The 19,538-nt window shown below is 30.2% G+C and overlaps 1 protein-coding gene across 1 annotated transcript; it reads right to left on the bottom strand.

The window, feature by feature from the left end:
• Nucleotides 1-5,184: 5,184 nt before the first annotated feature.
• Phum_PHUM249930 (LIM domain transcription factor LMO4, putative) lies at nt 5,185-8,769 on the bottom strand (the record flags this gene model as incomplete). The annotated part of the gene is made up of 2 exons (XM_002426332.1): nt 5,185-5,497; nt 8,312-8,769. The coding sequence occupies 2 exons, from the start codon at nt 8,767-8,769 to the stop codon at nt 5,185-5,187; spliced, it is 771 nt and encodes a 256-aa protein (XP_002426377.1).
• Between the last annotated feature and the right edge of the window lie 10,769 nt (nt 8,770-19,538).

The following is a 19,538-nucleotide window of genomic DNA, read 5'->3' as shown; positions in this document are numbered from 1 at the left end:
TGGCTCGCTAATAATGAAATTAATTAAAACTCTTTAACTGTCAGCAACAGCTTCAAACAGTTTGACTTTTTTTTTTTTTTTAAGGAAGGTGGGGAAATAACGGGAGGAGGGAAAAAGAAAAAGGAAAAAGAAAAAGGAAAAAGAAAAGGAAAAAATTTTCTTTTTCGGTCTCGGATATTCTTTTTTTCATTAAAAATATAAATACGCAATGATATAAACGATAATATAAATGAGGTGGGGGAAAATATAATCATAGAGAATGAAAACAAACCATAGATGTTAAATTTAACGAATGGTGGAAGGGGAGAAAAAAAATACACACGCGCGTAACACATACAATGAATAATTTTTAATATACTCTATGACGAAATAAAAGAAAACAAAACAAAAAACAAAATGGCGTCCGCGCATTTAATAAACTTTCTTTTTTTTGTTAATTACCCTTTTTTTTTTTTACCGTTCCCTCCTCGTATTTTTCTTCCCGTTTTTTAATTTTTAAAAAAAAAAAAAAAAAGAGAAAAACAATTTTAGATATTATTAATAAATTAATATAAGCATGTAAATTTATTAATAATATTATAATAAATAAATTTGATATTAAAAGAAAAAGGTTTAAGGCAAGCATAATGGGAAAAGTTCAAAAAAGAGAAAGAAAGAAAGAAAAAAGAAAAATAAAAAGAGAATCAGGTCGAAAGAGAGAGAGAGAGAAAACGGGAGAATTCGGAGCATACAAGGGATACTTGAGGAGGAAGGAGGGTAAAGGAAGGTTAAAGAAGGGAGGAAGGGAGGAAAGGAAAGGAAGAGAAGGATGGAAAGGGAAGTTGAAAAACGAATCGAAGAACGGTATGGGATCCGAGTGCCTGCGCCCCGAAGAGGCTAATTAATTAAAGGCTCCTCAACCCCCTGCCCTTAGGGGTCCCAACGAGTCAAAGTTCCGCGGTTAATTAGAGCTGGGAGAACACAAACACAAGTTTTATGTACCTTAACTCGGGTCTGTCTGTTTAAAACTAATTAAGAGGTAAATCGACCCGCTGTTAGCAGGGCTGCCACCCTCCAAACTTTATATAAAAATAAATAAACGTAATGACGGAAATAATTTCTTTTTTTTTTTTGATAATCTTTCGCTTTCTCATTAAGATTTAAATTTTTTTTTTAAAAAAAAAACTTTTATTAACTTTTTTTTTTTTTTTTATTAAAAACAAGTTTAAACCATGACTAAGGTTTTTTTAACCCTCCTACCACTTCCCACCCCCCGCTAAAAAGAAAAAAAAATAAATAAATAAATAGAAAAAAATTTTTTTTTTTTTGTAACAAATTTTTCTTTTAAAAAACAAACACGTGAAATTTAAAATTAATGATAAATGAAAAACATTTTGTTTTTTTTTTTTAAACTCTAGAGTTGCAATAATAATAATAATAATAATAATAATTATCATTATTTAAGGACGAAAACGTGTTCTGCTCGTGTGCAGCCGAAAACGACTTTCAAAGCTTGTTTTCACTCGTCATGCTAATTAAATACAATGTTTTTAAAAGGTCATCACAGATGAAATAAGGTATGTGATGATGGCTATGGTGGTGGTGGTGATGGTAGTGGTGGTAGGGACGATGGTCTACTTTGCCAAAATTCATGATTTCCTACAACAACAACAACAACAACAAGTTTTTTTTTTCTTCGAGTGAACTCGATATAAACGAAAAATTTTAACAAAAAAAAAAAAAACAAAAAACTTAAGTAAATTAAAGCAATATTATTATTATTATTATTATCGATGCATTTATATTTATTAAAAGCAGACGAATTTTTTTTTTATTTTGGCGGGTTTTTTAAATCGATTTTAACGTTAAAAGTTTTTTTTTTTATAACTGAAAAAAAAAAAAAACAAACGAAAAGCAATAACGTTAATGAATATCTAAACATTTTAATAGATGGAATCCTTTTGCAAATATACTTTTTCCTTTTTTCCTTTTTTTCCTTTTCCTCTCTCTCTCTCTTTCTTTTTTTTTTTTTTTAAATATTTTATTAACATTTTCTTCTTAATTGCAAACGTTCGTTTTTTTACTTACCGGAGGGTTTTTTTTTTTTTTTTTTTTTAATTTAAATTAAACGTATAATAAATGAAAATCGATCGATCGATCGATTGATCGATTTTTTAATTAATAAAAAAAATTTTATTCGTTTAATTTTTTTTCTCCACTTCGTCAATTTCTTCAATTTTTTTTTTACAATAAATAAATAAATAAATAAAAAAACCAAAAAACCCGGAAGAAACAAATATTTAAAAAAAAAGAAAATTTGCAAACCTATCACAAAACCTAAAATTAATAATGAGAAAAAGGAACAAAAAAAAAAAAAAAAAAAAAAAAAGAAAATATTTGTTTTGAATTTTCCTTGCAAGCAATAAAATTTTTTTTTATTTATACATACATACATGTATATATAAATAAACATGTTTGGAAAACAAAACAAAAAAAAAAAAAACAAAAACGGAAAAAAAAGGGGAAAGAAATGATTGAAAATGAATAAGGACGAAAGGAGGGGGAGGGAAGGGGATGGGTGGTAGGATATTAATAGGAAAGGGAAATAAAAAAAAAAAAAACGTGGACTGAGAATAGAACCTTTTAAGCCTTTTTAAACGCAAATAATAATGATAATAATAATGAATTATTTTAAGTATCGGGGAAAGGAAAAAAAGGAAAAAAAATCCGAGGGAAAATTATTATTATTATTATTATCGAGTTACACAAATTATATTAACAATCAATCAATTCGTATACGAATAGCAAATAAATTGATTTTTTTAAATTAATAAAATAGGGAAGGGAAGGAAGAGGAAGGAAGGGGAAGGAAGGAAGTAAAATGGACGAAAGACAAAGGAAATAATAATAATAATAATAATAAATGTATACATCATCCGATAGAAAATTTATCATCGTCGTCGTTTAAAACCATCAAAAAAAAAAAAAAAGAAAAAAGAAAAAGAAATCGAAGGAAAACGTTTTGTTGGCCGGTTAATCGTGGCAAAGGATTTTCTTTTTCCCTCTAAGCCATCAGCCTGATTAGTTTGTCCCTTTTCGTAGTCGTCGTCGTCGTCGTCGCCGATTCCGCCTTTTTCACCACCCCCGCCACCACCACCATCACCACCGCCACCCTTTTCGACACCGTACATTTTCAACCATCAATTTTTTTCGTCGTCCCTTTCTTCCTTCCTTCCTTCCTTTCCTTTCCCCCCCGTTCTCATTTTCTAACAACCCATTTTCCTACTTATTCTAAAATTCTGCTGCTCCCGCCGCCACCACCACCACTCCCGCCATCGCTTCCGTTTCCGTTCCCTCCTTTTATTTTCCACCCGCATTAGGTAATGTATAAAACACTTAGTTTAATCATTCATTCATTCATTCATTCATTCATTCACTCGTTTCTTTTATAAATTAATTGTTTTTTTTTTTTTTAATCAAACTCGGACATCATCGTCATCATCATCATTATTATTATTATTATTAATTAGGTTTACTTACCTTTTTTGTTTTGTTTTATAAAAATCCAAAAATCCTAAATAAAAAATAAATAAACGTGTATTAATTTTTTTTTTGTTTTTTGTTTTGTTTCAATATTATTATTATTTATTTAAAAAATAAGTTTAACATAAAACGTTTCGATTTTATTTTATTTTATTTATTTATTTTTTATACATGAAAAAATTTACAATTTACTTTTTTTTTTTTATACAATTTTATTATTAGATTTTCATTCGAAAAAAAAAAAAAAATTCGTTTTTTACATACTTCTATGTATATGCATATATATATAATTTAAAAATGGCGCGTTAGTGTTTTGTTATGTTTTCTTTTTTTTTTTTTTTGGGTAAGTTCGTTATACAATTTTCCTCTTTTCTCTCTTTCTTTCTTTCTCTCTCTCTCTTTCTCTCATTGTGTGTTTGTGTGTGATCGTTTGGGGGTACGTATTGTGTGATTTTTATAGAAAACGTTTTGGGTTCTCATTATTATTATTATTATTATTATTACGGGCCTTAAATGTAAATATTTAAAAACCTTCTAGAACTTTATAGAAAAGGAAAAGATTACGGGACAATAATACGAAGAGGGGAGGGGGTTAGGGAACGACAAAAAAAATTTTATGTTTAGAGAGAACCCTTTTGATCATTTTACAAAAAAAAAAAAATTTAAAGCTTGCTGCAAGGGGAGAGTGGGTGGTTGGGGGCAGGGGGTGGGGGAGTGCGCGTGTGTGCGTGTGCGCGTGTGTCACGTATATGCATATACAATTTAATAATAACCTCATCCGTTTGAGATTTGAGTGTTAGTGTCAATGGGATTTTTTTCTTAGTCGACCTAATGAAATTTTTTTTTTTTGTTTTTATTGTATATTCAAAACATTTCGTCGAATAAAATAATAATAATAATAATAATAATGTCTTTCCGGGAGATCATCAGGTTCACGTTTCAATAAAAAAAAAAAAAAAAAAAAATTTAAATAAACAAGAGAGTTGTACTTTTAAAACCACTTTTCCAGCGTTTTTCATTTCTTTTCTTTTCTTTTATCTTTTCAAGGTCAATTAAAACCTTCGAACCCATTTTCCAGGAAAATCCGAAGTAAATTACTCCGCGAATAGTCCCCTTTTTCTTCTTTTTCTTTTTTCCCCTCCTTCTCCTCCTCCTTCTTCTTCTTATTTTTTCTTGTAAATTTAAAAAAGATTGGAAAAAAAAAACTTTCACGTTTGAAAAGGATTATGAGCACGAAGGTCAATTTTTTTAAATAAATAACCGTTTTCAGTCATTTTCCTGAATAAAAATGGAAAGAAAGAAAAAAAAAAGAAAGAAAAAAACCAACAACAACAACAACAAAGAGAAAAAAAAAAAAAAACTTTTTTTTTTTTTTTTTTATAAATATACAATCACAGAAAGCTTGAATATTTTGGCTACAACCGGAGCAAACAACAACCGATTGTTCCCGCGGGATGCCCGACTCGCGCGCGCATGTGTGTGTGTGTGTGTATTTACGTGTTTTTGTTTGTTTGTTTGTCTGTATGTGTGTGAGCGTGTGAGCGTGTGTCAGAATGTGTGTTTGTATGTGTTTGTGTTTGTTTGTTTGTGTGTGTGTGTGAGAGCGTGTAAACGACTCGTTTAACGCCAGAATTCCTCGGCCGGGTCATTGCACATATTATCTCAATCTCTACTTCTTCTGGGTCTCCCGACTTTGCCCTTTCGAACCGTCGTCGCTCCGCCCGCGCCCGGCACTCCCGTACTTTTGAGCAATTTGTGCCAGTCCTGTTCGCAGACCAAGCTTCCGGCCAAGAGGTAATACCGATCCCCTTGTACCAACTGCGTACCACATTTCGAACATACGAAGCACTTGAGGTGAAAAACGTGATGACTTTGCGGATGAGGACCCGGCGCTCCGGCTCCCGCTCTCATAACGAATTCGTTTGGCGGAATCGTTTGTCCGCAAGCTGAACACGCTCCGGTATTACCGAACAATCTGGAACAAACAAAAAATATACGCATAAATAAAAAAAAAATTTTTTCGTGGGTGGCATACGATCAAACATTAACCATCGTAACCGAGAAATCGAACGAAGAAACGACGACTACGACAAATCGCGAAAAGGTATAATGGAGAAAGAAGGAATTTTCAAAATGTTTACGACACCGATTGGAATTTCAAAAAAAACGGTCAAAGAACTAGTAAACCATCTTGGAACGAATAAAAAAAAAAAAAAAAATTTTTTTTTAATTCTTATAAATGAAAAAGGAGAAAAACGATCTTCTTCATCTTATTATTATTATTCTCCTACCACCACCACCACCACCATCACTTCCTTTCCTTTTTTTCTTCCCCATTCCCCTCTCCCTTCGAAAGTCTCCCCATGGGAAATCTTTATTTAAGCGATTTCTCTATCAGAGTTTGGGTTAATTTCTAATTTAATGGTTGAGGGACAAATTGCAGATAAATATTTTATGGCCGTGTGATCCTTTCAATCTTAACTCATATTATAATAATTTCTTCTTATTCTTCACTTTGTAATAATAATAATAATAATGATAATTTTTTTTTTCAATCTTTCTATCTTTCCTTTTTCTAATATAATAATCTATCTTTCTTTCCCCTCCCCCCTTTTCTTTCCTTTTCTTTTCATATTTTTAAACCTTTAATTCTTATATAAAAAAAAGAAAAACGTCGTAAATACATTAAAAAAAAAAAAAAAAAAAAAAAAAACAAACTGGAAACAGAAAAATATAATAAATTCAAATATAAAAAAAAAATTTTTATTTTTTCTGAAATTAAAACCTGTAAATTTATGTTAATTAAGAAAAACCGTCCATGATTTTTTTTTTTGTCTCTTTTCCTTTTTTTCTTTTTTTTTTATTTTCTGGGGAGGAGGGAAAGAAAATCCAGGAAGATACAAAAAAAAAAAAAAAAAAAAAAGATAACGAAAACCGACGAAAAGTACAAAAAAAATTAAATAAAATAAAAATAAAATAAAATAATAAATAATGATGATGATGATGATGATGATGATGATGATGAAACAAGGATATTTTTTTTTTTTGTACGGACAAGGATTGAATAAATAATTAAACGAACAACAAGGAAATGATCAAACGAATTCGAGACGACCTTCAAAACGTTTAAAAGATTCATAGCAATTACGTAATAAATACTATAAAAAAAATATATATATATATATATATATATTTATATTTATACGTATATTTAAAAAAAACACGTAATAATTTCAGTTTTGTTTTTTATTTTATTTTATTTTATTGTATCATATTCTAAACTTTATTAAAAGAAAAGAAACGAAAAACCTACGCCCGCGTTCGTCGTTAACTAATTACAAAAACAAAAAGAAAACAAAGACAAAAAGGAAAAGAAAAGAAAAAAATGGAAAAAAAAATGTTTTTCTAATTAAAAACAAAACAAAAACAAAGCAGAAGACAAAAAATACAAAAAACGCGCGTACATGCGTGCCTCATGTGAAGTGGAAATAGACAGCGCAGTGAAGTTTTTTTCAAACACGCTACGAAAAAAAATGCCGGGTTTCAAAACTTTTTTCGCCGCCAAATATAATAAATCTCGATTAAAATTTTTTTTTTTTTTTTTTTTTTTCATTTACGAAAACACGCCATTTTCTCTAATTAACGACTCTCGGTCGATAATAATAATAATAAAAGAATGATGATGATGATGATGATGACGGAAATAAGGGAATAAAGTGAGTGAGAGAGAAAGAGAGAGAGAGAGTAAAAGAGAAATTTTGCACCCTCGCACTTACTATATCCCTAAACTTTTAAATTTCGCGCCTCGTACCGGAAACAAAACTAAAAACTAAAAAAAAAATCGATTTACTTATTTGTTCTCTCCAACGTCCATCTATCCGTCCGCCATTTTGTTTTCAAAAAAAATTTTTTTTTTCTATTTTACTTACTCGCTCATCATTAACTAACATACGACGCATAAATAATAATAAAATGATGGCGGCGCGAAATTTTCTCAAAATTATTATTATTAATATCACCATCGTCGTCAACGTCATCGTCATCGTCATTGTTGTTGTTGTTTATTATTATTATTATTATTGTTTTTAAAAAACGAATAAATCAAAAACGAGTTAGTTTTGTCGTTTTATATTAAAATTACCGTTACAAGTGTATTTCTCTCTTTCTCTCTCTATATATATATAAAAGTTGGCCAATTAAAAATGAAAATGTTGCAATCGATCCGCCATTTTATTATCATCATTATTATTATTATTGTTAATTTTTTTTTTTAGCTTTAGGAAAAAGGAATTCCATTACGATTTGTTACGCTGTTATTCGTATTTCGATGCATTACACAGTTTTTTTTTCATTTATATTTAACATTCACGTGATTCGAGTTGAGTCTTTTTTTGATCTTACGTAAGGACCCCCAAAATGTTTTGTTTACAAAAAAAAAGTTGAAATTAATTAATTAATTTGATTTAAAAGTAGTTATTGAACTCTGATATTTAAATAATGTTATACTTTTGACCTTCTTTTTTATAAAAGTAAAATAAAAATAAACAGTTTTCTTTTTTTTTTTGGAAAATTTAAATTTTAAAAATGGCCGACAGAGAGGTAAAAAAAAATCAGGTATGCGAATGATTTGAAAAAATTTTTAGGTTTCATGTGTCAAAACCCCGTAATCGAGCTCGTTCTGAGGTTTAAGATTATGCGTTTATAAACACACGCACGTGGAACTAGCGATCGTGGCAGGTTTTTTTTGCGCGGTCGTTTATTTTAAAAAATTATTTATTATTTGACTTACCTGGCATAGTCGGTTTTGCAGAGTATCATTCCCGCTTTCGTGAAACACGACGAACCTATATCCGCTAGCATGGCATGACAGCACGAACACTTTAAACACCCGTTATGCCAATATCTGTCCAACGCGTGCAATAAAAACCTTTCGACTATTTTCCCTCCGCACCCGCCGCATATTTTCAAACCGCTTCCGCAACTGTTATTATTATTATTATTATTATTGTTATTATTATTACTATTGTTGTTATTGTTATTACTGCTACTGTTGTTGTTGCTATTGCTGCCGCCGTTGTTGTTATTATTATTATTATTGTTGTTACTACTGTTATTATTATTATTATTATTGCTGTTGCTTAAATGATGATGATGCTGATGAAGTCCGCCAAAGGGTGATCCATGGTGATGAGAATGATGATGATCGTGATGCGGTCCCCCGCCGCCCATGAGATGACCATTGCTCATGGGCACATGATGATAGTTGTCCGGCGGGGGAGAGTGCGGAGACGGAAGCTCCGTGTATGGATGGTAGTGGGGATTCATAGCATGCAACGCACCGGTTGCCAGCTTGGCGGCGATATGAGTTAACTAAAAATAAAAAAAAATAAAAAATTTCATTTTAATCAAATGCACATGGAGAAAAAGAAAAAACTTTTTTTTTGTTTTTGGTAAAGTTTAAAATTAAAAGAACAGAAATTTAAAGACACATTCTCTCTCTCTCTCTCCCCTCCTTTCTTTTTCTCTCTCTCTTTTTTTGTTGTTGTATCTTGAAATGTGAGCGAGGGCAGGTTTTAATAATTGATTCACAAAGGTCAAAGACCTAATTAATGAGTTTGTCCATTTCGAACCTAACTTTAGCCATTTTTATTTTTATTCTTATTTATTTATTTCGACGTAAAATGTTGTTGTTGTTGTTGTAATAATATCGATTACAATTTATTGCCTTTTTTTTTGTTTTGTACGATTCAAAAACAAAAAAAAAAATCCCTACAAACGAAAGAAACAAAAATCCCTACAAACGAAAAAAAAAAAAAATACCTACAAACGAAGGGAAAAAAAATTTTCAAATTTGATCCAAAATTCCTTTTTAAAAGAAGCGTAATAACTACTTTCCTCCCCCCCTCCAGCCCTCGGTACCATGTAACGTACCTGAATTAATTTCCCCCCACTTTCAAATCGTAAATCGACTTTATTAAAGTGTAAAAATAAGTAAATAATGCCAAATCATGACGGATACGCAAAAAAAAAAAAAAGGCGACGACAAAATTGTGTTGAAAATAATAATAATAATAATTTCCAACAAGTAATTATTCCGTTTAAATTTATAAGTGATGAAACTTTCATCATAAACGGTCGGTCGGTCATCATCATCATTTTATCCGCCATTTTGTTTTTCCTTCTTTCTTTCTACATTTTAATCATATTTGTTAATAATGAAAGTATAATAAAAATTACGCATTTTAAATTAAATATTTAAAAAAAGAAGGAAAAAAAGGAAGGGGGGGAGGGAGGGAAATTAAATGATTTATTTTCAGGTACTCGTGACATTATCTCTAGATGACCATCATGAAAAACTTTTAAAAAAAAAAAAAATTCAGATTAACAACAACAACAAAGAAGAAGAAGAAGAAGAAAACAATGTAACAAGAAGAAATAGTTGGCCGATCCGTATAAGAAGAGTTCCACAGGTTTAAGATTAGGTTCATCAATTATCGTTTTGTTTTTTTTTTTTTTAGAAACAATCTTGGAATTCAGGTACGAAACGCTTTGTAAAAAAAAATTTAATAATAATTTTAACCGTAAGCTAGTTTGGGTCTTGTTAGAATTCTTTTTTCTGGCATCACGAAACTACTCAAATTGCAGGGTTTGAGGTCCAGTCCAAAACCAACGTGAATGATTTAATCAGTGCTCGTGTTCTTTTTTTTTCTCTCTTCTGCTTCCATCTTTGAATCCTCTCCTTCTCTCACGGATATTTTTTTTCTTCCTTCCAGGTACAAAATATAAAGAAGAAGGAGAAGAAACAAAAGCTTTTCGATTTTTTTTCTTCTTTTTATTTTTTTCCTTTCCTTGAAATTGTTTTGCCATTTTCACTCACTCGCGACACTCTCTTAATAATTGTTTGTTTTTTTTTTTTTTTAAATTAGTACGAGGACATTTTCTCTCTCTCTCTCTCTTTTTAAATTCTACCTGATACCTGGCGGTCATCGTAGTCGTTTTACGTAATTTCGAAGATATTTTTTTCTTTGAAAAAAATCCATCGTTATACTTATGTTATCATTTTCATTTTAATATACAAAAATTTAAATAAATTAAAAACCTTCATCCAAAAGAAATAATAATAATAATAATAATAATAATTTTTCCAAATGGATGAAGGGCGTCCCCTTCCCCCTCCTTCACCTCCCCCTACTACCACCACGTTCAAATTAACTTAGTCAGTTGTCTGTAAATGATTCCATTAATAAAATTAAAAATCTGTCACTGGCATTTGGCAACACTAGAAAACAAACTTTAAATTCATTTTTCCCCTATATATATTCACCTTATTTTTCAACGATTTTATTATTATTATCATCATCATCATTATTATTAATTTTTTAATTAAAAAAAATTATATATTATTAATAAATAATTATAATTATATTTTTTATAATCATCACGTTCGTGTTTGTATAATAATAATATTAAATTTTTTTTTTGCACGAGTTTTCGGGGCCTTATTTGTTTTGTTTTTTTTTTTTTTTTTTTCAATCGTTGAATGATGATAATAATAATAATAATAATAATAATAATAATAATAATAATAATAATAATAATAATGTTAATAAAATAATTTTTCTCCAGTTGAGTAAAAAAAAAATTGACTGTAAAGAAGAATGAAAATGTATATATAAAAAAAGGAGTAAAGATGAGGAAAATGAGAAGGAAAGAGAGAGAGAGAGAGGGGGGAGGGGGAAGAGAGAGAGAGAGAAAGAAAAAGAAAGAGTAAATGCAATCCACTACTACTGGAAAAAGTTGTGTTTGTTTAATTTTGTAATTAAGGTAATGCTTTCATGAGATTGATGTTTGCCTTGCTAATTAATGAAATATACGTTCGAGTTTGCTCATCCCGAAAGCTTTTTTGGCTTGCTCCCTAATTAGAGATTCCAGTCAAGTAATAATCGAGTGGCGCCGGGGTTGGTGAGAGGTGGGAGGGAGAGAGAGAGAGAGAGAGAGAGAGAGAAGGTTCTGGCAAATGGCGGATGGTTAATTGAAGGCCTCAACATTCTTTTATATAAATCGATACTTTTCTAAGGTAAAAAAAAAATAAAATAAAAGCCCTCTAAACTTTCATTTTAATGTCATTATCTATCATCATCATCATTATCATCATCATCATCATCATCAGCGTAATCGTCGTACTCGTCATCATCGTCCTCGTCATCATTATAATAATCAAAAGCATTGGAAATTTTTTTTTTTTTTTCGTCAATTCGTAATGAATTTCTGCTCCCTTTCTCCCTTCTTCCGCTCCCCCCAACTCCAAGAAATTCTTTTAAAAAATTAACAAAATTTAAAATTCCAAGATTTTAACGCAACAACAATTAAACAATAATAATAAAATTCTGCAGGGTTTCGGACAAAAAAAAAGTGGAAAGGTTCGTTTAAGTTGTCCTATTATTATTATTATTATTATTGAATGGCGTCCGTAACCGTCACTCATCATTTGTTAATACAATAGATCAAATGAACAGATGTTACACATGGGGTGAGTCCTCACTATCAACCTTTTCACTTAAAAATTACACTATATTCAATTATAAATTACGCTTTTGAAAAAGAATAAAGAAAAAAGGAAAAAAAAGGAAAAAAGGAAAAAAAACAATTTTGCCGCGTGCATATTCAAACAATGTCTGAAAAAAACATATTTTGTTAATACACCACCACCACCACCACCACCAACACCAACACAAATAAAAAATTGAAATAATTTTAAATAAACGTTTTCCATTTTATTTTCTTTTAAATTAATAACTCTTTAATACCAATGTTATTATTGTGTGCGCGTGCGCGAGAGAGTGCATGTTGCGTACACACATGAGAAAAATTTCACGGAATTTACTAGAAAAAAAAAAAAAAAAAAAATTGCAAGCGGGGAAGTTAACAATTGGGATATAATTAGACCACAATCCGTGGCAAAGGTTGATTTTATTTTTCCCAGATGGGATAGGCCATCAAATCAGTGTGATAACCGTCGAACAATATATCATTAGGACGGGTCGCGCCTCGAAGTGAGAGAAAAAAAGAGAGAGAGAGAGAGAGACGGACAAACGTAGATTATGTGTATTGTGGACGTTGAACAAAGATGGAATTATTCACTTTTTTGAATAAGGACAATCACGAGAGGTTGTTCTCTCTCTTCCTTCTATCAGAAGGTTAGAAGTCCTTTTTACCCGTCTATACCAAATATCACCCGTAACTTTTTTTTAAAGTTGAAACGTTTACGGTGGTGAAATGAGAAAGATAGAAGAGATACGTACGTATACGAACGACAGAGAGAGAGAGAGAGAGAGAAAGGCAAAGGGAATAAAAGAAGAGAAGTGGAAGGATGGAAGGAAGGAAGGGAGAGAGGGAATAAAAAAAAAAAAAATTCCTTCAAACTTTTCCTTTTCCTGATTATTCCTTTCATTGATAGATTTGACAATTCTTCTTCATTTGCGTATGATTTGCTTCGTATTGTCACACCATATTTTAATCAAAATAAAATAAATTTTTTCTTCTTTTTCCTTTTCTTTTCCTTTTTTTCCTTTTTTTTTTTTTTTTTTTCGTCTGGTTGGCGTTTAGTGGTTTACGTACATTTTAACTAACTTTAATTATTATTATTATTATTATTAATTTTTCAATTCCCGTATTAATCCGAACCGTAAAAACAAAAAATAAAATTATTTTTTTATCATCATCATTATCATGACGAACTCATCAAAAACCCTAAAAAGGACCAACGGACGACGTTAAATAACAAAAAAAAAAAAAAATCGACATCGATAGAAAAACTATTTTTCCCCCACCCTCCCCCCTTCCTTTTAATTTACGAGTAAAAAAAAATCCATTACGATATGATAATAATAATAATAAAAACGGGTAGCGTTGTGTAGTAAATGCCGCGGTTCGCGTTTATTTATTATTTACGTTTTGAAAATAAGGTTTATGTACATAAATTAATTGAAACAAATAAAAACATAATCTTATTTAATTTGTATTCGTTTCTTCTTTCTTTCTTTTTCTTTTATACCTTACGAACAAAGTGTAAAGGAGACAAGTAATAAATAACAAATAATAATAAATAACGTGCGAAGAAAGAATTAATTGATTGATTTGTTTTCTTACTCTATGACCAAATTTTTAAACGAGCGAAAATACATATAATTTAAGGAGAAAACGAAAAAATCTTTTAAAAACATTTTAAAAATAAATAAAATAATAATAATAATAATTTCGAAGAAAAGAAGGAAGGAAGGAAGGAAGGAAGACAGAAAAAGCAGAAGACAAAAAAAAAAGAATTATTTTGAGACCATGTGTGTGTGTGTATGTTTGTGGGTCTCTTTTTAGTCAATCTCCCTAATAAAGAGGAGCCTCTTCCTCCTCCTCCTCCTCCTCCTTCCTTCCTTCGTAACCATTTTTTGACTCTTTGTGTGGCCTTTGAATTAAAACCGCGAGTCATTGTTAAACTTGCGTGTAATTTCCTACACACTTTTCTTCATCATCCATCGATGATGATGATGATGATGGACTCACTCTCTTTGTCACAAGTTTAAATTATTATTCGATCGCAAATCATCTCAAATCTTTTTTTTTTTTTTTTTTTTTTTTTTACAAATAAATTATTATTAAACCTACTGGATAAAATAATAATAATAATGATAATTTTTTTCAGTTTTCCTTTCCGTCTTTGTCTTTTTTTTTTTTTTTTATTTCTCTCAACCGTCTTTCATCCATCCACTTTGTCATGTTATTTGCCGGGGTTCATCAAATGATTGGTTTCATTACTCGAAAACATTTTCATTATTATTATTATTATTCTTTTTTTTTTCATCTTTTTGAATTAAGAAAATAATGAACCGTGTGGAGAGGAGGGAGAAAAAAAAAACGTGCACGTTAAATCCAACAGGTTTTAAATATGACAACTGTTGGGGCTTTCGCTAACTTTCCCCCTCCCCCCCCCAAAAAAAAAAAATTAAACTTAAAAAATCGGACGTTGTGTCTTGTCAGTCTCATCTTCTTCTCTTATTATTATTATTTTTTTTTGTAAAAATTTTGTATTTTTAAATTTTTTTTTTACTTAAAAATAAGGTACGTGCCTTGCGAATGAATTTGATTTTGACAAAAAAAAAAAGAGCCAGGTGTTTAAAAAGGTAAAAGTGGCAACAGTGCAATGGTGTTTCACGTTGTATTTGTAAGTAGAAGTGCAGGTAAAGGTAAAAAGAAAAAAAAAATTCATGAAATTACCTTTATATACAACAATGTGGGCCATGAAATAAAATCGTAATGGTTCAACATGAGCGGAATAAGAGAGATTTATAGAGTGAGATCCCTTCGTAAGCTAAACAGATCTCGTGTTCTTGGTCAAAGAGGAAAAATAATTATTTTCTTCAGTTGTTTGTTAAAATTCTTTTCTCATGCATAACTGAAAACTGGTCATCATCATCATCATCATCATCATCATCATCATCATCATCATCATTTACGTAAAGAGGACGGAAGAGGAGGACGGAGGAGGAGGAGGGGGAAATTTCAAAAAAAAAAAAAAAGAATAAACTCTTAAATTGGGAATTTTAATTCCAAAAGGAAAGAAAAAAAAAGAACCCATCGAGAGAGAGAGAGAGAGAGAAAGAGAGAGATCCCATCTCCACAGGCATCACAAATTCATTATTATTATTATTATTTACTTACAATTTTTTTTTCTTTTTTTTTTTTTTGGGGGGGGGGGGAGAAATAATTTTGAAAAATTAAAAAATATCGTGTTTTATCGTGTAATCGGAAAATATTCAGTCAGCGTTAAAAACGGAAAAATTTATTATTATTATTATTATTATTTTTCGAGAATCCCTGGCCAAAATTACAAAGTTTGACTTTTCAGTATAAATTTACATTAATGAACCAAAAACTTTACGTATTTCAAGTAAGAAATTAATTTTTGCGGGGAAGGGGAGGGGCGGGGTGGAGGGTAAAGCAGACTTTCACCAAGTTTTATGTTACTCAAAAGTAACTTTTCCTTTTAGGCCATTTTTCATTAGTCCTCTCATCTTGTCATGAAAGTAATTAGGTAGCAGAAACATTCGCAGCAGCAGCGGCAACGGGAGCAACAGCAGCAAAACATATTCCTTTTACACGGAATTACCCTTTTCCCCCTCATTCCTCGCCCCCCCCAACAACCTATTTTTTTTTTTTTTAATTATTTTTACACACAGGACGGATATATATATATATGTATAAAATATTAAAATTTATTTATTACAAAAACGAGGAGGAAAACAAATTAAAACTATTGATTTTAAATTTTCTATTTTTTAATTAAATAGAAATTTTTTTACAAGAAAAAAAAAAAAAAATTAAAATTTATGAAATATTTTATATATATTCGGAGAGAGTGTGTTTGTGTGTGTGTGAGAGAGAGAGAGATAGAAAAAAAAGTTCAGAGGAAAACCTGAAATAACCTTCAACTTGAAAAAGTTCAATTTCAAAGCTCAGATTCGAAAACTATTAAATGCCAACCATAAAAATATCCCTTTATCCAAAAAAAAAAGTAATAATAATAATAATCCATTGATTACAAAAAAGGGAACAATGACAATCACGTGGTGTTTATATACAACAACACAAATGCAACAAGACGAATAAATAAATAAACAAACCAACAAACGTTTTTTTTTAACAAAAGAGTTTTGTCAAAAGGAATTTTTATTTTGCTGCTGATGGGAAAAAAAAAGTAGAAAAATAAGAAAGTGAGAGAGAAAGAGGGGAGAAGAAAAAGGATAGAAAAAGGATGATTGTAACAACTTCAATTATGACCCACCTTTTTTCTTTTTTCTTTTTTTTTCTGTTTTTCTTCTTTTTTTTTTTAACGTAATAAAAACCATAGACATATTAATATCTAGCCATAAAATTAACCAGCAATTTGGCCTTAAAAACCGTCCGTGTCAATGCCATTTACGGGGCCTGAACCAGGTCATTAAAATTGTTGTTGCAGGATAAAAATGAACTTCATTTAATATTGTCAACTTTTTTTTTTTTTTTGTCAAATGGGAATTTCATTTTTTTAACCCCCCAAAAATTTTTTCAAAAAAAAAAAAAGTCATAATTAACGATTTAATAAAAAAAAAAAAAAAATTTTAATGTTTGGAAAAAATGTCGTTTTTTTTTTTTTTTTTTTAATGGATTTGCAAGTTTGAAAATTTCAAAAGTAAAACGAAATAAATAAAAAATAGAATAAATTTAAAAATCATAATTCAACCCCAAAAAGGGAAAAAAAAAAAAAAAAAAAAAAAAAGAAAATCAATTTGTCATTAGTTTCGTTCGTTATTTCATTTCAAACAAATAATTTTTCAGATGAAAATTAAACAGTTTCCCCAAGTGAGTCAAAAAAAAAAAAAAAAAAAGGAAAAGAAGGAAAGAAAAAGAAAAAAGGAAAGAAAAAAAGAGAAAAACTGTATCAAATAATATAAAAACTACCCCGCCGCCGCATGTAAAGAGTATAAAAGAAATAAATCAAAAAAGTATAAAGCAGCATTGGGCCACATTGAGATTCCAGAATCGTCTGCCGCATGTGCTACCATCATTCCCGCCGCCGCCACCCCCACCCCTCCCATCGCCACCCTTTTTCACTCAAACCAATTTCCATCCCATCCCATTCCATCCCATCCCATTCCATCCCATCCCGGTCGTCGTCGTCGTCCACTACGGCAGGAATATTGTCTTTCTTTATCATATTCTTCCATCCATCATTTTATCATCACTTTTATTAAATTTGTTCCTTTTCCTTCCCTTTTCCAAAAACTCTTCCCTCCCCCCCCCGTTTTTTTATCCCCTCCGGGATGAAAACCTAGATAATTCGATATTTTTCCTTAGCCAAAAAGAAAGAAATCACACGAAGTTATAATTTTTTTTTCCTTTTCCTTCATTTTTTATTTTTTCATCATTTATTCGATACATGTATTAAATGTAAAATATCTCTCTCTCTCTCTGTCTCTCTCACTCTTTCTTCCCATTGACGAAAGGTTTTTTTTCCCTTTTTCAAAAAGTTGCCTAAATGATTTTCCAAATAATCAAACCCATAGAAACAATGAACGAAAACGAAAAAAAGAAGCAAAATTAAAAGTTAAAAAGGAATCTCACAAAATGGTATTATTATTATTATTATTATTATTATTATTATTATTATTATTATTATTATTATTATTATTAATAAACTCTTTTTCAAAAAAAAATAAAAATAAAAAATAAAAATCCTTTTGTGTGTGTGTGTGTGTGTGTCGAAAATAAGTTTTTCCTTTTTCCCTTCCAGATATTACATACCACTAACCGATGCCATAACTCGTAATATTAAATTTTTCTTTTCTTTCTCTTTCCCAATCGAATTTTTCATCCCATATTGCATTCGCCATCACACATTGAATGAAAACCCCTAATGAAAAAATAATCACGAGAAATAGAGAGAGAGAAAGAGAGAGTGAGAGAAAGAAAGTAAAAGAAAGTATATTAGAAATAAAAAGAGAAAAAGAGAGAAAGGCGGTTGAAAGAGAATAACCAGAAAAGATGGAATCCGGGGGAGAGAGAGAGAGAGAGAGAGAAAACAAGTCTTGCATCCATCAGTTTAGGAATTTCTAATAGAAAATTTATAAATCGTCCTTGAGTGGAATATTGTGTTTTAATATTAAATAAAGATGGGGTGACAAGTTAAATAAGAAAACGAAAAAAAAGGGAACAAAAAAACAATCTACCCCGTCTACCCGTCTCTCTCTCTCTCTCACACACACACACACCCCTCCTCGTGCCTTTATACCCTTGCCCATTTAAAATAAAAAAGAGTAATTTTGTAAAAAAGAAAATCGTAATTTAATTCAATTAAATTTTTTTTTTTTTTTTATCATTCAAAACTTTCTTTAATTTCCCTCCTCCTCCTCCTCCCCTCCCCATTCGTTCCCTCCTCCACTTCCTCTTTTATTCTGCTTGCCCTTTAAAAAAACCAAATTAGAATATTTACATATATGGTACATACGTGAAAAGATGAAACTAATACTCGAGTTTTAAATATACAAAATGTTAAAGATTAATTTTTTTTTAAAAAAAAAAAAACTTGATCTGAAAGTGCAATCAAGGTTTATGCACTCCCACTCTACTTTTTTTTTTTTTTTTTCTTATTTAAGGCTCAAACCAGGATATACATCGGCGTCCATCTTTTTTTTTAAGGAAAATTTATTTTTAAGGACATTCGGCCAATCACCCCGTTTATTTATTATCATTCTCCTGTATCGCGGTTATTGTTGTTATTATTATTATTATTACATCAGTACCCATGTATTTTCGTCGTAAAGTTTTCACGGCATATATATTCGCAGAAAAATTTTGAAACCCCCTCCCTCCCCATATATATATATTTCATCAAAAATGAGCCGACGTCCATCCGGCATTTTGTTGTCGCCATTTATTTATTTATTTAAAAAAAATTTTTTAGAAAGAGAGAAAGAATGTTGTCGTTAGTTTGTCGTAATGCGAACTCTTGTCCGACATTTTATTCTTATTTTAAGCATCCAAAAAAAAATCCTGTTCGAATTGCCCTTTGGCGATTTTATTATTATTATTATTAATGCGATGCTTCGAAAAAAATTTTTTTTTTTTTTCTCCCACGAGAATGGTGACTCCCAAGTAGGTAGTTGTTGCTGTTTTATTTTTTTGTCACACATTATAACGATCTACATTTTTGAACATTTTTATAATACTTGATTCATTTTTTTTTCAGGTACGGTGACTTGATGGTGACAAGAATTACGATTCCTTTTCCTTTTATTTAAGATACATCCGGTTTGTTAGATGGTATAATTCTTTCGACGTGTTATCTTCGGTTGCATTATACACGTGTGTGAGGATTGTCGGTAATCCAATCAAATTAAAATTTTTTAAAAAAATTTTCCTTCCACGTGTGTATATACATATCGTAATTTTTTTAACAATATGGCGGCGATTGAAAATATTATAAA

Source organism: Pediculus humanus, genomic scaffold (genome assembly GCF_000006295.1).
Source record: "Pediculus humanus corporis 1103172107617 genomic scaffold, whole genome shotgun sequence".
Lineage (NCBI taxonomy): Eukaryota > Metazoa > Arthropoda > Insecta > Psocodea > Pediculidae > Pediculus > Pediculus humanus.
This window is presented reverse-complemented; position numbering and strand designations above follow the sequence as displayed.